The sequence below is a fragment of the Mesoplodon bidens genome, assembly GCF_964165515.1.
Source record: "Mesoplodon bidens genome assembly, chromosome: 17".
NCBI classification, from domain to species: domain Eukaryota; kingdom Metazoa; phylum Chordata; class Mammalia; order Artiodactyla; family Ziphiidae; genus Mesoplodon; species Mesoplodon bidens.
Genome location: NC_138174.1, coordinates 4954164 through 4974967, shown reverse-complemented (window position 1 = coordinate 4974967; position 20804 = coordinate 4954164). Strand labels below are relative to the sequence as shown.

The window sequence follows — 20804 nt, the reverse complement described above, 5'->3', positions numbered from 1 at the left end:
CCTTCATTTACTCACTCACTTAACAGTATCCATCAAGCACCTACTACGCGCTCAGCGCCCAGGGTGGAGGCGTGACGATATCAGAGGAGGCTCCATGGAGGAAGTGACCTTTGCGTTTGCTCTTGCAGACAGGCTAAGAGCTTGATGGGCAGGAGTTCCAGGTGCAAGGAACACATGAATGCGGGCCAGGAAACAGGACAGACCGACCATGTTTAGGGTCGATGAGTAGATAAGGTCTTCTAGGAATCGAGAGAGGATCGTGTCCGGGAAACTCGGGCTGCCAGTCTAGATAGGTAGGTAAGACTCGACCATGCCTGACGGGGGAGGACCCCACCTCGCCACCTGCCCCTCACCTTCAACAGGCTTGCAGTCAGCCTGCAAGAGATCAAGGAGGACGCAGAAGGACCGGAGGAAGGCACAGCATCCTTCCTTCCGGGAAAGGATGGAGGGAGGGAGGAAACAGTGACGTTGACAGGCTGCTTTGACGAGAGTTAGCACAAGTGTTCCTCCACTTGGAATGTTCTGTAACCCTGGATCCTTACCATCATTCTAGTGGGTGTTCAGATTTGCATGTCATTGTGAGAAAAGTAACGTGACTGCTTATTTTTGAGCATCTAAATCTGTAACCATTTGAATGACTTTACTTGTAAACCATTCACGGGATGAGTATTATTACTCACACAGATACTTCCTCCCAAAGCTGGGATGGCTGGGAGCTGAGAGAAGCTGACCCTGGGGCCTGTGATGGGCCTCTGAGACCCAAGCGAGTGTCTATGGCAAAAGCCCCCACGTCCCACCCCCAAGTGCTCCTAAAACAGAATCACAAGTGAGCACGTTGGCTTCCTAAAGTGCACTGGGGATGGGGACAGTGAAGAGAGGGGTCTATGGCTGCTGAACTGTCCCCTCCATGGGGAGTTGTGAGGACCGATGTGGTTCTTAGTGTCCTAAGTCCTAACCGTTCAATGCAGCCGGATCATTCAAGCGACCAGGGCCTTTCTGTCTAAAATTGTCAGTCAGGCGCCTCCTTCTTGCTTGTTCATGGGACTCAGTGTTTTCAGTGCACCCAAGAAACAGTAATGGGAATCTTGTGAAGTGTTCTTTTTTTTTTTACCTTCTGGAGCATGAAATTGAAAAACAAGCGTGCTCTGCTTTGTGCCAAAGTAATGATGAGGCACCACCTCCTCAGAAAGATCCAGCGAAGCTGTTCAGGTAGGTTGTGTTGAGAATTTGAAATGCTACTTGAAGTATATTATTTTCTAAAAGTTCCTCTGCCAATAAATGCTGGGCTTTGGATGGAAGAATCTAAAAATATTAGAGCTGGATTAAAGGAGACGGACAAGACATGATAGTTGAATAACATTATGTGACTGGATCTTCTGCCAGAGGGAAAACACGCCATAAAGAACATGACTGGACTCTACCCAGTACTCTGTGGTGACCTAAATGGGAAGGAAATCCAAAAAAGAGGGGATATATGTATACGTGTAGCTGATTCACTTTGCTGTACAGTAGTAACTAACACAACTGTAAAGCAACTATACTCCAATAAAAATTAATTTAAAAAAATAATAAATAAAAAAACAGAAATGATAAAAATAAATAAATAAGGTTTTTGACTCTAAAAATTCCACTGTTATAATTTAGATAAATCTAATACTTCCTTTTCCTGAAGAAGACAGTAACTGGGTGAGAAAAGGGGAAATGAAACTCCATCAACAGGTCTAGAATGCCATCCACCACGCTCTGAGAAGGGCCTGGGATTGGGAATAGTGATCAAGAGGAACTTTAGTTGTATCTGTACTGGTTGAAGTTTTGTAATGAGAACATCTTTTTGTATTACATGTGTGAATAAAAATAAATGAAAAAAAAACAAAACCTGGGCTTCCCTGGCGGCGCAGTGGTTGAGAGTCCGCCTGCCGATGCAGGGGATACAGGTTCGTGCCCCGGTCCGGGAAGATCCCACGTGCCGCGGAGCGGCTGGGCCCGTGAGCCATGGCCGCTGAGCCTGCGCGTCCGGAGCTTGTGTTCCGCAACAGGAGAGGCCACAACAGTGAGAGGCCCATGTACTGAAAAAAAAAAAAAAAAAAAAAAACTGACTGGATACTAACTAGACCCTTGTCAAAATCATGATGAGATACCTCTGCACTGTTGGTTCACAAACCGCCTCGGAGCTTCCCAGGTGAAATCAGAAGAGGCAGACCAGCGCAGACTGGCAGACAGCAAGTTCAATAAGCAAGGGGACTGACTTCCATGGCTTGTCTTGGGCGGCTGCAAGATGAGTCGATCTCCACCCCACCCTCTGGAATCTTAAAAGTTTATCCAGAGGCCTTAACTGGGCTCAGTCACATACACAGTCCAGATGGTCTCAACACCACGTCACTGTCTCAAGGCTGCATCCTGGGGCAGCTCCTGGGGGGCGGGGAAGGCAAGCTGAGGGCACATTCTGGGGACAGGGGACAGGGTGAAGGACCTCAAGCTGCCCGAGTCCGGCTGTCAGGGCAAACCAGAGCTCACATCTTCTTGGCGACCTCCTCCAACACTCCACCCCCGGTGACTGGCTCTCACAAGCTCACACGCCCCCCTCCTCCACAACGTGCCCTGTGTGATCAGCTGGGGGTCTCACTAGCGGGCAGGTGGTCTCCTTGGAGGTGATCTGGTTGCAGTGGAGGAGATGTCACAGCATCAGTACAGACACGTGCAAGAGAACGCAGGGATTAAGACAATCATTCCCCACGTCAGCGACAGCGCTTTCCACAGAGAGCCTCGTGATCTGAGCCATTGACTTACTAAGTCTCCTCGGCTGGGGGGCGTGGATCACTTGGGGCATCGCTTGTGTGCTCGTGCGATTTAATAAAGATGCTACGTTAGCAGGCTCATCAGGTAGGAACACACAGCCTTCTCTTTGGACAATGGCACAGGTATCTCTTCGTGTCCCAGGCCATTCTATTTTTGAGGGCAGCTTTTCTCATCAGAGACATTCCGTGCTGAGTAAGGATGGGCTTTGACAGCTGTCATTCAAGGCTTTCACGTCTGCTAAACCCATATCCTAATTCAAGAATTGAATACAAGCACTTCCCTAGTGGCGCAGTAGTTAAGAATCCACCTGTCAATGCAGGGGACATGACTTGGAGCCCTGATCCAGGAAGATCCCACATGCCGTGGAGCAACTAAGCCCATGCACCACAACTACTGAACCTGTGCTCTAGAGCCTGCAAGCCACAACTACTGAAGCCCACATGCCTAGAGCTCATGACCGGCAACAAGAGAAGCCGCCACAATGAGAAGCCCGTGCACCACAATGAAGAGTAACCCCCACTCACTGCAACTAGAGAAAGCCCACACACAGCAACAAAGACCCAATGCAGCCAAAAATAAATAAATAAATAAATAAATTTATATATATATAAAAAAGAATGGAATACAGAGTCATAGTTCCTTCTGCTCTGCCATGCCTGGCCGCAAGGTGTATAGGGGGTAGGTCCCCAGCTCTGGGTGCAGAGAGATTCAGCTTGAATGTGGGCTCAGCTATTTACTAACCCACTACAACCAGGGGGCTTACACAACAGAAATGGATTGTCTCCCTGTTCCGGAGGGTAGACTGTGAGATCAAGCTGATGGCCGGGCCAAACAGCCTCTGAAGATTCTAGGGAGGAATCTGTTCCAGACCTCTCTCCAGCTTCTGGAGTTCCTTGGCTTGTGGGCCCATCACCCCACTCTCTGCCTTCTTCTCATGGCTTTCTCCTCTCTTCACATCGCCTTCCTGCTGTGCATGTCTTTCCGGGTCCAGATTTCCCCTTTCTGTAAGGACACCGTTGTATTGGATTAGGGCGTGCCCTAGTGACCCCATCTTAACTCGATTATCTCGGTAAAGACCCTGTTTCCAAATAAGGTCACATTCTGAGATTCTGGGGCTCAGGAGTCCAATATATCTTTTTTCTTTTTCTTTTCTTTTTTTTTTTTGGCCATGCTGTGTGTCATGCGGGATCTTACTTCCCTGACCAGGGATCGAACCCGTGCCCCCTGCATTGGAAACGTGGAGTCTTAACCACTGGACCACCAGGGAAGTCCCTGACATATTTTTTGAAGGAACACATTCAACCCATAACACTAACTCTCTTTACTAACAGAATTTGGGTGTTTACTGACTGTCTTAGAGCCCCAGTTTCCCCCATGTCAGATATGTATTGATTCTTAGGGTTTCGTATTTAAGGAGCCCCAGGATTTGCCGTGGCCTGCCTTTGCCATTGTCTCGCTTACCTTTGAAGGTGGAAGCCCCTCTGCATCACTCAATCATCATTCAATGTATGTAGTGGCCTTTGCCACTGCTCGGTGTGAGAACCCCCTTCCAAAGTCTGGAGTGAGCCTTCGCCTTACAGGTCTGGGTAGGAGGCAGGGACCACCAACCACTGCAGATGCTGAAAATGCAGATGCTGAAAATTTACTTTCTTGGCCTCCCTTGTAGCTGTGCAGCCGCAGCTGGTGCTGTAGCTCACCCAGTGACCTGGATGAAGCACCAGCCTCACCAGCCGCAGCACCCACCCCCCCAGCCCCCCCCACCCCCGCCTTCCCCCATTCAGGTCTGACTTCCCTGGGTAACCAGGAAGCCTGGGGTGGAGTCCGGACTGGGACCTTGCTCAAAGCTTTGAAACAGGAGACGGCAGCCTCAGTGCCTCTCCAGGAGCTCGGAGCTCGTAAAGCAGCAACAGAACCCCTGGGATCCCCCCATAGCTGTTAGGGGGCCTGAAGGCCTGGCCAGGGAGGCAGCCCTGAACGGAAAGAAATTCTTTCTTCTTCCTCGAGCCAACCCTCCTAGTTCCCTGGCTTACATGACCGTAGGCCATTCTGTGACCTCTCTGAGGCTCAGTTTCCTCATCTGAAAGATGGGTGTGATAATAATTGTACCCAAAGTGTTATAGAGAAGATTAAGGTGCCAGCACATGGTAATGGATCAATAATTTTTATTGATTATTGGTATTATTACTGAAGGAATAACCGTTCTCTTGCAAACCTTCTTTTTCCCAGATATGAAATGGGAAAAAAAATCACATCTTTTAAACCAAGTACTATTCCTTTTAGCACATACAAGCAAGCTCAAGAAGCACGTTTTATTTTCCTAAAGCAGCTTCATAATGTGCTAGTGTACATTTATAAAAACAGTGATAATAAGACAATTACAACTGAGTACCTCGTATATGTCAGGCTCTGCCAACAATTCTGCTTGATGGGTAGTATTACCTCCATTTTAAGATTAGGAAACTTGCATTTCACTTTGCACAAGGTCACACGGAATCAACAACAAAGCAGAATGTGAAACTGATCCCACCCTGGAATCCACCTGTGCTGCCCTCATAAGGCTGGTTAGTAACCCTTCATTAGCAGGAGCTCCTGAATCTTCTTTTCCAGAGTTACAGATCCATGTGAGTGGACTTCCCTGGTGGTGCAGTGGTTAAGGATCCACCTGCCAATGCAGGGGACACGGGTTCGAGCCCTGGTCTGGGAAGATCCCACATGCCGCAGAGCAACTAAGCCCGTGTGCCACAACTACTGAGCCTGTGCTCTAGAGCCTGCAGGCCACAACTACTGAAGCCCACGTGCCACAACTACTGAAGCCCACGTGCCACAACTACTGAAGGCCCCGCACCTAGAGCCCGTGCTCCGCAACAAGAGAAGCCACCGCAATGAGAAGCCCGCGCACCGCAACGAAGAGGAGCCCCCGCTCACCGCAACTAGAGAAAGCCCGTGTGCAGTAACGAAGACCCAACGCAGCCAAAAATAAATAAATTAAAAACAAAAAAAAACCCCCAACAAATCCATGTGAGTTTCCAGGCAAAATCTGTTTATATAAGTAAGCCTTGCCGTTAACAATGTTCTTCCTTTTTTTTTTTTTTGGCCACACAGGGGGCATGCAGCATCTTAGTTCCCCAACCAGGGATCGAACCTGTGCCCCCTGCCGTGGAAGTACAGAGTCTTAAACACTGGACCGCCAGGGAAGTCCCTGTTCTTCTGATTGAAATAGAGAATGCTGGTAAGAAATGGCAGTAAGTGTTTCACAAGTGTAACGCATTAGTCCTCACGAACATAAAACGATGCTCAGCGGACATCATTCTTTACAATTTGCAAAGGAAGGAAGGCCACTTCCTCCCGGTCTCTGGGGTGTTTGCCTCTGCTCCTGCTCAGCTCTGTGGTCTGCACTCTCCACTAACTTTGTCAACACCGTCACATCTGGGTCAGCGTCTTATTTCACCTCACAGCCCCCCAGAGTCCCACCCACAAGGCGGACCCCAGACCTCTTGCTGGATTGAGTTCCCAGAGAAGGAATGTCATCCAGACACCACAGCCTTCAGCACAGGGCCTTGCCTGAAGCAGGTTCTCAATAACCTGTAGGTAATTTGAAATCACGTGAGTCACTGCAGAGGTGCTCTTCACAAAGAGATGAGGGAAATCGAAAGTGATGATACTTCGGGGTTTGGGGTTAGCAGATGCAAACTATTATGTAGAGAATGGATGAACAACAAGGTCGTACTCTAGAGCACAGGCAACTATATTCAATATCTTGTCATAAACCATGATGGAAAAGAATACAAAAAAGAATGTATATATATGTATAACTGAATCACTTTGCTGGACCGCAGAAATTAACACAACGTTGTAAATCAACTGTACTTCAATAAAATAAAATTTTTAAAAAAGGAATGATACCTATTTTGTTCAAGTAGCCATGCTCTGGAGAACATTCTCTTTCCAATTCACCAAGAGGAAAAGAGCCTCCTTTGACAGCTTGATAGAGGGCGCCCAGAATATCTTGTTGAGGATGCTGCCATGTATGGGAGAGTCTCCCAGGTGCTACGGAGCTGAATTGGAGGAGGATGCGTCTGGCCCTAACAAAGTTAATTTTCTACTGGGACGGAGGTACCCGAGGGCATCCAAACATGAGGGCCGACTACGTCTCATCCGGGTTCAGCGAATTTCTGCTCTATGCTGAGATGTCTGCTATCACAACCCAATTATCACTTACATCAGTTCATTCTTCCTTGAGCTCTGGCTAACTTAATGGTGTTTGGAAGCTAATTGTTTGGGGATTTTTTCCCCCCTATATCACATCTTTCTTATTGAGTGCAAAGTAGCTTGAGACGAATTTTAACAAAGTCTTTCAAAATATCCCTCTTTTTGGAGACAGATCGAATGGTAAGAATAAATTACTAATCATGCAAAGTATCTTCCCACTGTAAATCTGAATTGGTAACTTTGCATAATGAGAAGTTAAAGCTGCAACGCATACAAGGGAAAAAAGCTACTCGAGCCCCACATTCATGGCTAAACAGTCATCTGGTCTTTCCTATTTGCTCTTTTGTTCACTGCCACCTTCCACGCTATTTACTTTAATCCATTTCTTTAAATGGATATTAATAAACTTCAGAACTTCCCTTCACCTCAACAGGAGCAAAACAAATTTATTTCCTTCTGTTCTAATTGATTTATTTTTCCATCATTCAAGTTTGCTTTTCATAGGTCGCATGTGAAATACAGCATGACTGCAGGATGTACAGTTGAGCCATTTGGATCCCGTCCATTCTTCTAGAACCTCACTGATAGGCACATGAGTTAAATCATTCTGCAGTTCGCGGGCAGAATTAAAGCCGAGCCCTGACCAGAAGGAGAATGGGTGGTGCCAATGGAGAGAGACTCAGGAATTTCAAGCCAGAGTGAGGATGGCCGGGGGCGGGGGGGTGATGAAGAGACCAAGGATGCTGTAGTTCCTCCCCCCTTGTGAGGATGGATGTGACCCTCACACTGATGATGACACCTTGGCGCTAAGGCAAACCTACCAAATGAAAATGCATAGACTGTCCTGTCTACAGCCACCTAAGTTTTCAATGTTCTGCCTAATGTTTCAGGAGTTCTGTCCCGGTCAGCAATATAATGACACCCAGGGCTCTAAAGGCTCTGTCCTCCCGGGTCTGGAGGGAAGAACCTGGCTCAGGGCCCAGCTTCCTCTCTAAGGGCTTCCTCGGGGCCCAGTCAAACCCAAATCCTCATATCCACTTCCTGACACAGAAATCTGACAACGTTCTCCCCGTAACCGTCTCCTGATAGCTCCAGCCTCCCCTCTTCTATGTCCAGAGCTGCTATCTCAGGACCCTTACAGGCATTCTCCAAGCACCTGACCCTCAAGAGACCCCGCTGCCATCGGGAGAGACACTGAGGTCCCCACAAGACACAGAGGCCAGGTGCTGTGCAGGGCCAGATCTGGGGACCAGAGAAGAGAGGAAGCTCTGTGGCCCTGGAAGTCAGTTTTTTGTGATGCTGAGGACAGGAGAACCACTTTCTGCCCGAGTCCCTGAGGCTGCTACTCCCTCTGGAACTGCCCCGTGACTCATCCTTTGACCCCACTGGTCCACACTGGGCTGGATCCTGGCAAGCGCAAGGGCTCTTCCTGTCCCCAAGCTCGCTCACGTGGAACAGGATCATAGGCTGCCTTAGGACGTCTCCTGTGCTGTTCTTTAGCCTTTACATTATGATTGACCTTTTCCTCATGGGATGTTTGATCTCAGCTCCTTGAGGGCAGAAGAGCCCCAGCACCGGTGCCACCTGGGCACGCTGTGGGCATGGCAGCAGTTAGGAGGGCCAGTTGCTCTCATGTCCACGCCTCAGTGTTAAGATGGGTGGTAGGAAGCAGGAATGGCTGATGATCGGAAGAACTCCTTTTGTGCTGAGAGTATGCAAAGAACAAGGAGAATTAGGCACGTTTTAAAACATAATGGAATCCAAAACAATCCCCCCAAAACAACTAAAAAAGATAATGGAATCCAAAATATACTTTTTTTCTTATTTGGATACACCTTTGGATGTGAATTATCTAATATTATTAATCCTTTATGGCATTTTGCCTAGACACCGCCCCCCCAACTATAGGGAAGGGTGGTGTTAACATCATAGGTCTGGACACAGTCAAGGGTAATGGTCTGCAGTGGCCAGAAGCTGCATGTGTCATTTCCTGTCACTGCTAATAAAGAACCTTCAACTACTGAGAACACCTCCTGTCCTCGTTCTGCAGAAGTGGCAAGTTGTTTCATTGTAATCTGCCATGGTTGTCCTTGGCACCAAAAACAATGGTCACTCATTTATTCACCAAATATTTACTGAAAACCTACCAGTCTATGTGCAAGCACTGGGCTAGAAGTTTGGAATACAAAGTCATAAAATGCAACGACTGCCCTCAAGCAGTGCTCTTTCTAATGGGCGTGACAAACAGCCTCATGAAAAGGTTGGGTTATAACACAAATGTCCAAGGAATAGAGGAAGACTCAGAGAAGGCACCCCAGGAGTTGAATGTAGCATGTGACTTGGGACTTGAAAGATTATTTAGGTGGAGAATAGGACAAACTATTCAAGGGAGTAGTTCGTGCCAAGGCAGGGAGGCATGAAAGTACCTGGTGAAGAGTGAGAAAGAGCGTTCTGTTGGAATGGATTGTCAGCTGTGTGTGTGTGTGCTCGTGCGCACGCATGTGTTTTGGAAGGAGGGGATGATGAGTGCGGAGAGGTGGCAAATAACCTTGATTCCATGCCTCATTTATATTTTATCCAGCAGATAAGGGGAAACTAGCTGAGTTTTTTCAGTCATGGAAATAAGCTGATCAGGGTTGGTTTTAGTGAGGTTGTCCTGGTGTGACGAGAGATTTAGAGCCAAGAAACCAGAGCCTCGCCCACACGTTTGCTTGCCCATACAGGCAAGAGCTGTAAAAGCCTGGATTAAGGCAGTGATGCTTTAGAGAAATATAGGAGAGAGAATTGACAGACTGGGTGTGCCATTGGTTATGGTAAAGGAGACAAAGGGATGGAGAATTTTCGGGCAACTCCAGGCAGGGTGCACTTACTGACAATAGGAATGATGGAAGAAGGGTTGTTTTTTTAATACTGGTGGAGAGGATAAACTCCCATTTACACCAATAAATAATAATGTTATTCATGTCATAATTTTTTAGCATCTGTGCACAATGAACCCCTTCCACTGAAAATCACATGGTGTCAGTTTCATGCCCGGGGCAAAGTGCCCTAATTAAAGACATCCTGCAGTTACTCAAATCCCTTTCCTCCTTCACAGACTGTCCTTTCTCCCACACCAGATTCCCTCTGCATCAACCCCTCCCCACAGGAGCCACCAATCAGAGTTCGGACTGGGGGTAAGCCTGGAGCAGTTCTGGGCTCTGGTGCAAGTATGATTTCTATAAAAAGACATTGAAAAACAAGGAGCAATGTTGCCATTTGCCTTTAATGGAAAAGTGGCTAGCAGTTACAGTTTAAAAAAAATCTTTTATTAAAAAAAAAACTCTACCCAACTTCTAGGCAATCACCGTTTGAATTTTCAGAAATACACATACACTTGAAAACCAATAGTTTGTATAAAAATAAACTCTGAATGTGTGATTAAAAAGGGTGACCCCCAGTCTTCTCAGCTGCATGAATGCGTGATAAAAAGGGGACGAGTCCATCCAGTGGAGACGGGTCTACCCCAGGGTGGAGGGGGCCTTGGCCTTGGAGGAGAGAGCCTGCTTGAAGCGCCTCTTCAGGTCCTGCATGTTGGGAGAACGTGGCCGGGGGATGATGGAGGCTCTTCTCCTCTCCCCACCGAGGCTGTGCAGCTTGCTCACTTCTTTGCAGAGATGCTGAAACACATCACAGACATCTTCGTAGTTTTCACTGGTGGAAATTTCCAGGAACAGGCTGCCCAGCTCGTTGGCCAGTTGGATGCCGTCACGGGTCTGTACCTGTCGGGCGTGCAGAAGGTCCCCCTTGTTGCCCACGATGATGACGGGGGCTTTAGAGTCGGGGTGGACCTTCCGGATGTGCTGGTACAGGGGGCGGATAGACAGGTAGCTGTCATAGTCCGTGATGGAATAGACCAGCAGGAAGCCCTCTGCCCACTGCACGCACTTGGACAGGGAGTCGACCGCCGGGCTGAGGCTGTCTTGGACCTGAAAAGAGCAAAGTGAGCCCGGATCAAGGAAGCCCTCGGTGGGAGAAACTGGAAAGAACATCAAAGCCACCCTTGAAAAAAACGTTTGAAAAAGAAATCACTAAATATAGTTTCAGATTCTACCCAGCTTCTGCAGAAGGAGGCTTCTGATATGGAAAGAGCCAATTCTCAGGCAAGCTCCCTGCCTGGGTTATTTTATTAGCTGTTACCCACACATTACTTTTAACTCCTTTGTTTGGCAGGTAGCCTGTGATGAACCAGTCTGTGATGACTTCAATGAGAACTTCAACTCAGGATGGCGCAATTTTTAGGGAACTAACTCAGAATAAACAGAACTTTGAAAATAAGCCAAGATAAATATCTATTCCCCAACCCATAAAAATATTTTTAGCATGTCCTTCTTGAGAATGTTACAGAAACAAATTCCTTCTTTCTGTTCTTCCACAAGACCTTTCCTCCCTAGAAGGGAGAGCAATTAGTAACTTGTTAATCAAGTTACATTCCTGACTGCTTGCCATGGGGTTACCTGATCGGAATTACTGAGAGGAACAGTGAGAAACAGGAGCACTTGAACCGTCCTTGCTAGGGGAGAAGACCCTCTCCAGAATCCCACTCCCCATAGTTTTGTTCCGGGTTCCAAGGCTGAGCTGCTTCTGACAGAAGTGGTGAGACCCGTGTAACCAGTGCTGCCCCGGCCAGGGCTGCGAAGAGAAGTTAAGCGTCTCTTCCCCTTTCCGAGGTGGCAGACAGGAGAAGGCGGCCTCTATAACCATCCACTCGCCCCGCCCCCCATCGTGGACGGTTTCTAACACCCCAACGACTGGCCCCACCTGCGGACGGCGCACCCCTCCATCTGAACGCATAACAGGCGTGCTCAGACACCTGGCTCGGGCGTCTGGAAGCGGAGGAGCCGCCTGCTCTTGGCAGTCCTTACCTGGATGCCCCCGGGAGTGTCCTGGATCTGCAGGGAGAGCTGGTCTCCCTCCACGCACACGAGCCGCGAGTACAACTTGCCTGGAGAATGAAGGAGACTTGAGTTTTAAATTCTCACACTCTCCTCAGGAAAAAGAAAATCAGAGCATGCAGCCTCAACAGAACGAAACGAACCTAACCTGTGTTCGGCTCATAATCGCCAATGAATCTCTTGGTCAGGAAGCGCACAATCATTGCTGAAAAGGAAAGAGGAGGATCAGCTGAAGGACTAGGACGAGACGGTCAAACCGGGACCGTCTCGGGGAAATGGGGGCGTGACGGGCCGCAGCACCGCGGATGCTGCCTGCATCCTCAGGCTCCGCAGGGCCAAGGGTGCGGCCACGGCCTCCGCGGGTTTTGGGGCGGGTGCGGCCGGGGGTGCGCTACGCGCCGCACCGGCACCTATTCTCCAACAGGTGCCCGCCGGCGAGGGCCCAGGAGTGCAAGGTCCGGGGAAGCGGCGGGAAAGCAGGCTGGGGGGGGTGGGGTGGGGAGGCCGGCAGTGGCCTGGAAACGTCCGGGCCCCCTGCGCCCTCCCCTCCGCCGGGAGCCCCCGCTTTCCCCGGGGCGCTCACCGCTCTTGCCCACGCGGCCGGCGCCCAGCACGGCCAGTTTGATGTCCTTGGGCAGGAGGTAGTCGGAGGAGGACTCGGGGATGGGCGCGAGCAGAAAGTGTCCGGACATGGTGGGCGGCCGCATGGAGCGCGCGGTCGAGCGCGAGGACACCGGTGCGCGGGGACCTCGGCCGCCGGCGCGGCGGGCCCGGCCGGCGGCTTTTAAAGGGCTGGGCGCCCTGGGGGCCCCGCGGCCGCCTCCGGCTCCTCCTCTTCCCGCCCCTTCCCGCCGCGGCGCGGAGGGGGCGGAGCCGGAGAGCCCAGGGCACCGTCACCGCGGCGCGCGCACCCGCTTGACGCGCTCTGCCGGGGGCCTACGCTGCTCCGGCCTCCGGGCCCTGGAGATCCGGCCTCCGCTGTGCCTGCGTAGCCCTGGCGGCCCCCTCCATCCTGCAGAGGCGAGACCGGGTCACTAGACCAGAGATCAGAATTATGAGCTGGGGGACGAAAGAAAGGAAAAATGCAATCGGTCGGACGTTTCTGCAACAATGGGAAGGATAAATTCCTGTCGAATGTTGCCCTTTTTATTTTTGAAAGATGCTGAGGGGTGACATTATTAGGATAAAGAGCCCTGACTTAGTATCAGTATAAGGGAGTTGCAGACACTGACCTTGCTCCAGATTTGTGAAGGCCCCATGGGGACAGTCATTGTCTACAGCTCAGCCTCCGAACCCAGCCCCTGGCTGCTGGTGCTGGCTGAGCTGACTCATTAGCGAACACTCAATAAGCTGAGAGCTCCGGCTCCGGACTAATTCTCCATCAAACACTGTCCTGTGACTTGAGTCACGCCTTTGCTTCATCATTCAAGTACTTATTTCTAAGTGTAAAGCGGAGTTTAGGGTGGGCGTGGAAGTGGGAGGAAGAGGACACAAAAGCAAAATCCGGCCAGTCTTGGGTTTCGGGAGCCCACAGTGGCAAAAGGCAAAAAAGGCTTGGGATTCTGTCCTTGCAGGTTAGACCTTCAGGCCTCTGCCTCCTGTGCTCCAGCCTCACAGGTCCAATTGCCTCTTAGACAGCCCCACCCTCACTCACCCCTTTCTCCATCTTGGTTGTATCAGTTAGCTTTTGCTGCCTGACAAACTGCACGAAACTTACTACCTTGAAACCGCAATCCCTCACGGTTGCTCTCTCACCAGTCTGTAGGTCAGTGCAGTGGTTATCCTAATCCAGGCCCGGCTCAGCTGATGTTGGCCACAGGCTTTCATTCTCCCATGCATCCGTAGAGAGCTGGCGGCAGCGGGCTAGGGGCGATGGGGGCGGGGGTGGGGCTGGCTGGTGGCTCCAGATTGGTGTCCTCAGGCAGCTGGCCGGCTGCCGGCTGCGGTGGTGACAGGGGCAGTGGCTGAGCCACATGTTTCTCCTCACCCAGAAGGCGGGCCAGGATCATGGTGGTTGGGCAGAGTTCCAAAAGAGTGAGTGCAAGTGTTAACAGGCCTCCTGAGACCTAGGCTCCGGGGAGGAACCCACCGCCCCTGCTGCCTTCTCTTGGCCAAAGCAAGTCGTGATGCCAGCCCACGTTCCAGGGGCGGGAAGTGCACTCCACTCTTTGGTGAAGAGAGCTGCAAAGCCACATTTGAAAGGGCTGGGATGCAGAGAGGGGTAGGAAAAGAGGTCCGTTTTTGCAGTCGACCACACTGAGTGTGCGAATGTGCCTCCATCCACCCAGTAGCCCAAGCCAGCGACCTGTGTGCCAGATCCCTGAAGCCAGCTCTCGGTTCTGGCCACTGAGAGGCCTTGACTCTGACCCCTCTCACTTCCACAAGGATTAATCACCAAGTTCCATCATTTCTTCTGCCTCCATTTCTTGGTATCTCGTCCTCTCCATCCCTCCTGCTCTCTTTGCTTCTCACTTGAAGAACCCTGAAGCAGACCAGGAAGAGCTGGTTTCCTCACCCCTCGCTCGGGGGAGCCTCCTCTGGTCACTGCTGCCGTCCCCACCCCTGTACCCCAGGTACTCACTCAGGGCACCCTTAAGGCGGCACTGATCCCAACTGTCCTTACTTTCTGGTGGAATATTTATTTCATGTCTCTCTCCCAGAAGGCAGGGCCTCTAGCTTGTGTCTTTAGTGCGCAGCACATAGTGGCAGCTGGGGCTCATGAGGTCTTTAATAAATGTTAGTACACGGACAGACTTTCTGAATGGTGTCTTCACTGTGTGAACTGGAGAAGATGGAAGTCACATGTGTAACCATTATCCCAATACCTAGGTTTTGAGAGCAATCAGCTCTCAGGAGAGAGCGTTCCAGGGCATGTCCTGAGCTGAACTGCCTTATTACAGCTGTACTGTCCTTTGGTTCAGCACAAGGCAGTCCCCTTCTGTTCAGCTTCAGTTTGACTGGAAAGACTTGAAGCCCGGAACCTCCTTTCCTGACTGGGGAAAAGTCACCAAAAAGACTGTTACTATTTACAGAACAACCTTGAAACAATTAGGTTCCAGGGGTCCTTGAGCAGTTCAGTGACAGGGGCCTAGGTTGCTGCTTCAGATTTTCTTGGCCTCTCCTTCTTAAACACAAAATGGCTTCTGCTTCACTAAACATCAAGTACTCATCCAAACAGGAAGGGAGGGAGGGACCCTCTTCGTCTCTTTTTATTATGAAATAAAATAATTCTCAGAAGAACCCAGAAGACTCTCTTACATCTCAGTGGCCAGAACTGAGAAGCTGGGAACGAGTGTATTCATGTACCTAGCGGAGAATACCAGGGTTGCCAGGACTAGCTCGAATCAGTTCCTCCCTGGAGGCCACACACATTGCTACCCTGTTAGAAATTCAGCAACAGAAGAGGGGATCCTTGTTGAGCAGCAGTCAATGGGATCTGTCCAAACACCCTTCACTTTCCTGAAGTTAAAATGCAGAACTTAACAAGGGAAAAGAGAGCCCTTTCTTGGCTGAATCGTGGGCTTATCTCCTCACCTCATTCCCTTACATTCCCTGTCAGGTATAAGATCATTTTAGGTTAAGGTCGCCCTGTAAGTGATTCCTAAGACTGTTCTCTGCCTGGTGACAGCTATGTTCCATTTTGCACGTACCGTGCACCTTTGCTCAAAACTCAAAATGTTATTCATTCTCCTTGGAAAGCTCTTTGCATTTGCAAATACCCAAGATCATCCGTGGCCCTTTATGAGATAATATGTTACTGAACTGTAGAATTATAAACAGCCTTGCCTATATTGTTGCTGCTTGTCCTCTATTTCATTTTGGATTTCTTTGTATCCAGTTACGTAAAATTGTGGTGCAAGTAGTATGACAACAGGTATGCTGAAGTGGTTTTAAAAAGATAATAGAAAAAATATATATAAAAGGATAACAGAAATGTGTAGGCAGAGATGAATACACAAATCCGTGGGTGTTTAGAATGACTGTGAAAGGTAGAATTTAGTAATATGCAAATAATGTCAGGCTTGGAAAGCTATTAACCCTTTACCAGCCAAAGAAGCTTTATTTCTAGCTCTCAGGCAAAACTTTGCCAGGGGTCCTCCCCTACTTCAGGAATGTCTCTCCTACCACCATCCATCATCCAACATCAACTACCTTTCCTGTCTATCCTAAATCCTTGAATATTGAGGCTGGAGACTCAGACTTTGCCTTCAAGTACTTTCCTCAGCATAAAAATTACACCTCTCTCCCCTACCAGCTCCCTACTTTAATTCAGCAAATGATTGAAACTCTCTGCGAGGCTGTTAAGCGCTGATACAGAACATAAACAGCTGTTATCATTTACTGAGATGACGACAACGTATAAGACTTGCCTGACTTCACAGACACCCCCATAGTGAAGTTAGTTAAAATAATTATCGTTTATCTATCACGGTTGAGTTTACCAAAAACATTCTCAATTAATTCTTCCTTAATCTTAATCCTGTGAAATGGGTAAAATATCTCCTAAACTGAGGTTTGGACAAGTTTAGTCACTTCCTCATAGAGCCATTCAATAGTGGGCATCTCCACCCCCGATTTCAAATCTTGGCACTGTGGAGAGTAGGCTGGAGAACACTGCTCATGTAAATGCAATGACAAAGCAGACGGGCTCAGAACTCCAATACAGCTGCAACAGAGAATTTAATCTGAATGGATTTCTGGGTTCTCAACTCTGTTCCACTGATCTGTGTCTTTTTATACCAATACTATATTGTTTTGATAATTATAGCTTTGTAGTATACTTTGACATCAGGGAGCATGATACCTCCAGCTTTGTCATTCTCAAGATTGCTTTGCAATTTAGGATCTTTTGTGGTTCTGTATAAATTTTAGAACTGTTTGTTCTAATTCTGTGAAAATTGCCACTGGAATTTCGATAGGGATTGCACTGAATCTGTAGATTGCTCTGGGTAGTACGGACATTTTAACAATATTAATTCTTCCAATCCATGAGTATGGAATATCTTTCCATTTATTTGCATCTTCTTCAAGTTTGTTGATCAACATCTTACAGCTTTCAGTGTACAGGTCTTTCACCTCCTTGGTTGAATTAAAGTTTTGCTTTTTTTTAATGTGATTGTAAATGGGATTTTCTTAAATTTTCTTTATGATAGTTTGTTATTAGTGTAAAAACACTACAGATTTCTGTATATTGATTTTGCATCCTGAGACTTTACGGAATTCATTTATTAGTTCTAACAGTTTTTAATGGAGTCTTTAGGGTTTTCTATGTATAGTACCATGTCACCTGCAAACAATGAGTTTGACTTCTTACTTTCCAATTTGAATGTCTTTCTTTTTCGTACACATATATGGACAATTAATTTACGACAAAGGAGCCAATAACATACAATGGAGAAAGGACAGTTTTGTCAATAAATGGTGTTGGGATAACTGGACAGCCACAACATGCAAAAGAATGAAACTAGACCACTATCTTACACCATAGACAAAAACTGACTCAAAATAGATTAGTGACTTGAACGTAAGACCTGAAACTATAAGAATCCTAGAAGAAAACATAGGCAATAACCTTGACATCAATGTTTTTGGGATCTGACTGCAAAGGCAAGGGAGACAAAAGCAAAAATAAACAAATGGGACTACATCAAACTACAAAGCTTCTGCACAGCAAAAGACACCAAAACAGAAAGGCAGAGATACATACTACGTATATGAAGACATATTGTACAGCACAGGTAATTATAGCTATTATTTTGTAATAACTTTTCTTTTGGCTGTGCCGCGCAGCATGTGGGATCTTAGTTCCCTGACCAGGGATCGAACCTGAGCCCCCTGCAGTGGGAGCGTGGAGTCTTAACCACTGGACCACCAGGTAAGTCCCTGTAATAACGTTTAATGGAGTATAAACTATAAAAATATTGAATCACTATGCTGTACACTTAATATTGTAAATCAGCTATACTTAAAAAACACACACACACACACAAAGGCAACCCACTGAATGGGAGGAGATATTTGCTAATCATATATCCAGTACGGGGCTAATATCCAAATGTATAAAGAACTCATACAACAACAAAAAATCCGATTAAAAAATGGGCAGGGGATCTGAATAAACATTTTCCTGAAGACATTCAGATGGCCAACAGACACATGAAAAGATGTTCAACATCAGTAATCATCAGGGAAATGCAAACCAATCACAATGCGATATCACCTCACACCTGTTAGAATGGCTATTATCAAAAAGATAAGAAATAAATGTTGGTAAGGATGTGGAGAAAAAGGAACTCCTGTGCACTGGCGGGAATGTAAATTGATGCAGCCACTAAGGAAACAGTATGGAGGTTCCTCAAAAAACAGTAGAACTACCGTATGACCCAGCTACTTGGCTTCTGGGTATTTATCTAAAGAAAACAAAAACACTAATTTGAAAAGACATATGCACCCTTATATTCATTGTAGCATTATTTACAAAGCCAAGATATGGAAGTGTCCACTGATGGATGAAGATGTGACGTATAATAGACTACTACTCAGCTGTAAAAAAAAATTGAAATCTTGCCATTTGTGACATGGATGGACCTCAAGTGCATAACGCTAAGTGAAATAAGTCAGAGAAAGACAAATTCCAAATAATTTCACTCATATATGGAATCTTATACAACAAAACAAAAACAAACTCATGGATACAGAGAACAAGACTGGTAATTACCAGAGGGGAAGAAGGTTGGGAAGTAGGTGAAAAGGGTGAAGGGAGTCAAATGAATGCTGATGGATGGTAACTGTACCTTTGGTGATCGCTTTGTAGTGTACACAAGATGCTGATTTATAATGCTGTACGCCTGAAACTTGTTAGAAATCTGAAGTGGGGGGTGGGTAATCAGGAAAAGCTGCAGGGAGAAACGACTGGTCCCTGAGCATATCTGATAGATGGAAACACAAGGGTAGAGAGATGTCTCATGTAGTTGAGGGAAGAGCAAGAGCAAAGGCAGGAAAGCAGGAAGCATATGGCAAGCAGTCTCGAAGATGAGTACATAGTAGATGACCCAAAGGTTGGGGAGCAACTGTGGATGGCAACAAACGCCTCAGTAAGGCATCATCTGCAGGCTACGGAGCGCCACTGAACTGTTCTTGAGGCAGCCCCTAGTATATGCAAGTGCCAGAGCTAGGAGCATCCAAAGGACAGGAGATGGTCTCTGCTCTCAAGGGTCTTCACACTGTTCACTTACTCACCTGCCATAAGCAATTAATCTGAACTGTTCCTTCTCAGAAGCAAAAATCCAATCACATCTTCACTTGGGCTAAGCCATCATCTCATTCTGTAGACTGCAAAGAGTACCCCGCGGCATTTCTTTTCCGATCCGAGTGATTTCCACAACTTGCACTCTTGCTAGGCAAGTTCTGAGAGGATCCTGTGCCCTCCCCATTAGGGCCTTTGAGAGACGGCCCACCAGCTGCTCCTCGCCACTCACCTTTGCTATTGAAGAGGAACCAAGGTACAGAACCTCGGACTGCTGATTCACGCCTCTGCATACTCTCTCCACCTCAGCAGTAACAGCTGCAGACGCTGCCTCACTGTTACTTATAACCAAGCAATTTGTCTAAGACTCTATGAAGGTTTCTTGCTTGAACAATACCAGTTTTTTCCTTTAAGTGGGGCTGGGATGAATATGCTATAAACACTCATACCTCACATCAAATTCAGCTTAAAATTCTCTTGTGCTCAAAAAGTAAGATAAACGTTAACTTCTTATATTTTAGCGATGCTTACTGCTAAATGTTAGCCAGTGTTTATATTTAGAATCTTTCCCATCCTAGTGCAGAGAAAAATGCCAATCTACCCTGATGGGAGTACAGAAGATACAGGAAACTGGGGGGCTTTTTGGCCACAATGTTCAGAAGCAAATTTCAGTGTGATGTAGTTTATTCAGCCCTTCGGATCGGGTTCAACTGAACATGAACAGGCCTTAACAGATAACCTGGCTAGATCAGAAGAGAAAGTTCAAGAAGCCACGCAGCCTCATTCCCAACCATACCTCTTATTAACTTAAGGACAGAATGAAAAGTTTTATAGTTAGAATATTTTTCTTCATTCTCATTGGTAAGTGTGAGAAAGGGGAATTGTACAGTAAGAGATTAATTTATAAATTCACATTTTGTGATGGTTACTCATTAAAGGACCTGCATTTCCAGGCAGGCACGTAATCTTATCAGCAAACACGCATTAGTCAAATCTCAAGGGTTTCAATTTAATTCATCGCTCCACTAATAAAACCTTCCAAGCTCATCTGTGTAATAGTTGCACCAAATGGAGGTGTCCAAGAGGGAGTTGGAAATACACATCTAGAGCTTCAGAGAAAGTGAGCTCTGAAATTGAGTCTCAGGTGTATTAGAGATGGCTAGACATAAATTTGGTGGTTCTCAAATTGGAGCATGCATCTCCACCACCCAGAGAGCTTGTTGTTAAGTGCTGCCCGCGCCCCCTCCCCGGAATTTCTGATTCAGTAGGTCTGCATTTGTAACAAGTTCCCAGATGCTGATGCTGCGAGCTGGGAAACTATACTTGAAGAACCACTGGCTTAGATCACCCAGAAAGAACTTAGGAGTGACAGATGTGGAACATCAAGGAAAATCCAAAATAAGGGGGACGGAGGAGTCAGACAGGCAGAGGAACCTGGCTAAAGTGTGATGGCAGAAGAAAAAGGTGTTGGCTCTGACAAATACCAGGGAGATAAAGCCAAATTGGAAAAAGTCTCTAAATTTAATTAGCAGGTGTTTGGTAACCTCTAGGAGTAGTTTCATTAGAGTGGTGTAGGCGGAAGCCATATTTGCAGTGGGAGACTGGGAATTTAAGCTACG

The 20804-nt window shown here is 47.5% G+C and overlaps 1 protein-coding gene across 1 annotated transcript; it reads right to left on the bottom strand.

The window, feature by feature from the left end:
- Nucleotides 1-10251: 10251 nt before the first annotated feature.
- RASL11A (RAS like family 11 member A) lies at nt 10252-12718 on the bottom strand. Its single transcript, XM_081214751.1, has 4 exons — nt 12523-12718; nt 12088-12144; nt 11910-11989; nt 10252-10973 (listed from the first exon to the last, which is right to left on the bottom strand). The coding sequence occupies exons 1-4, from the start codon at nt 12644-12646 to the stop codon at nt 10506-10508; spliced, it is 729 nt and encodes a 242-aa protein (XP_081070877.1). The 5' UTR covers nt 12647-12718; the 3' UTR covers nt 10252-10505.
- Nucleotides 12719-20804: the final 8086 nt, after the last annotated feature.

What these genes read in the sequence shown, in the direction of transcription:
- RASL11A (XM_081214751.1), bottom strand. Translation starts at nt 12,646, where the DNA reads ATGCGGCCGCCCACCATGTCCGGACACTTTCTGCTCGCGCCCATCCCC. An exon ending in CGGCCGCGTGGGCAAGAGCG is followed by an intron (nt 12,145 to 12,522) that starts GTGAGCGCCCCG and finishes TTTCCTTTTCAG; the next exon opens with CAATGATTGTGCGCTTCCTG. An exon ending in CGATTATGAGCCGAACACAG is followed by an intron (nt 11,990 to 12,087) that starts GTTAGGTTCGTT and finishes TTCATTCTCCAG; the next exon opens with GCAAGTTGTACTCGCGGCTC.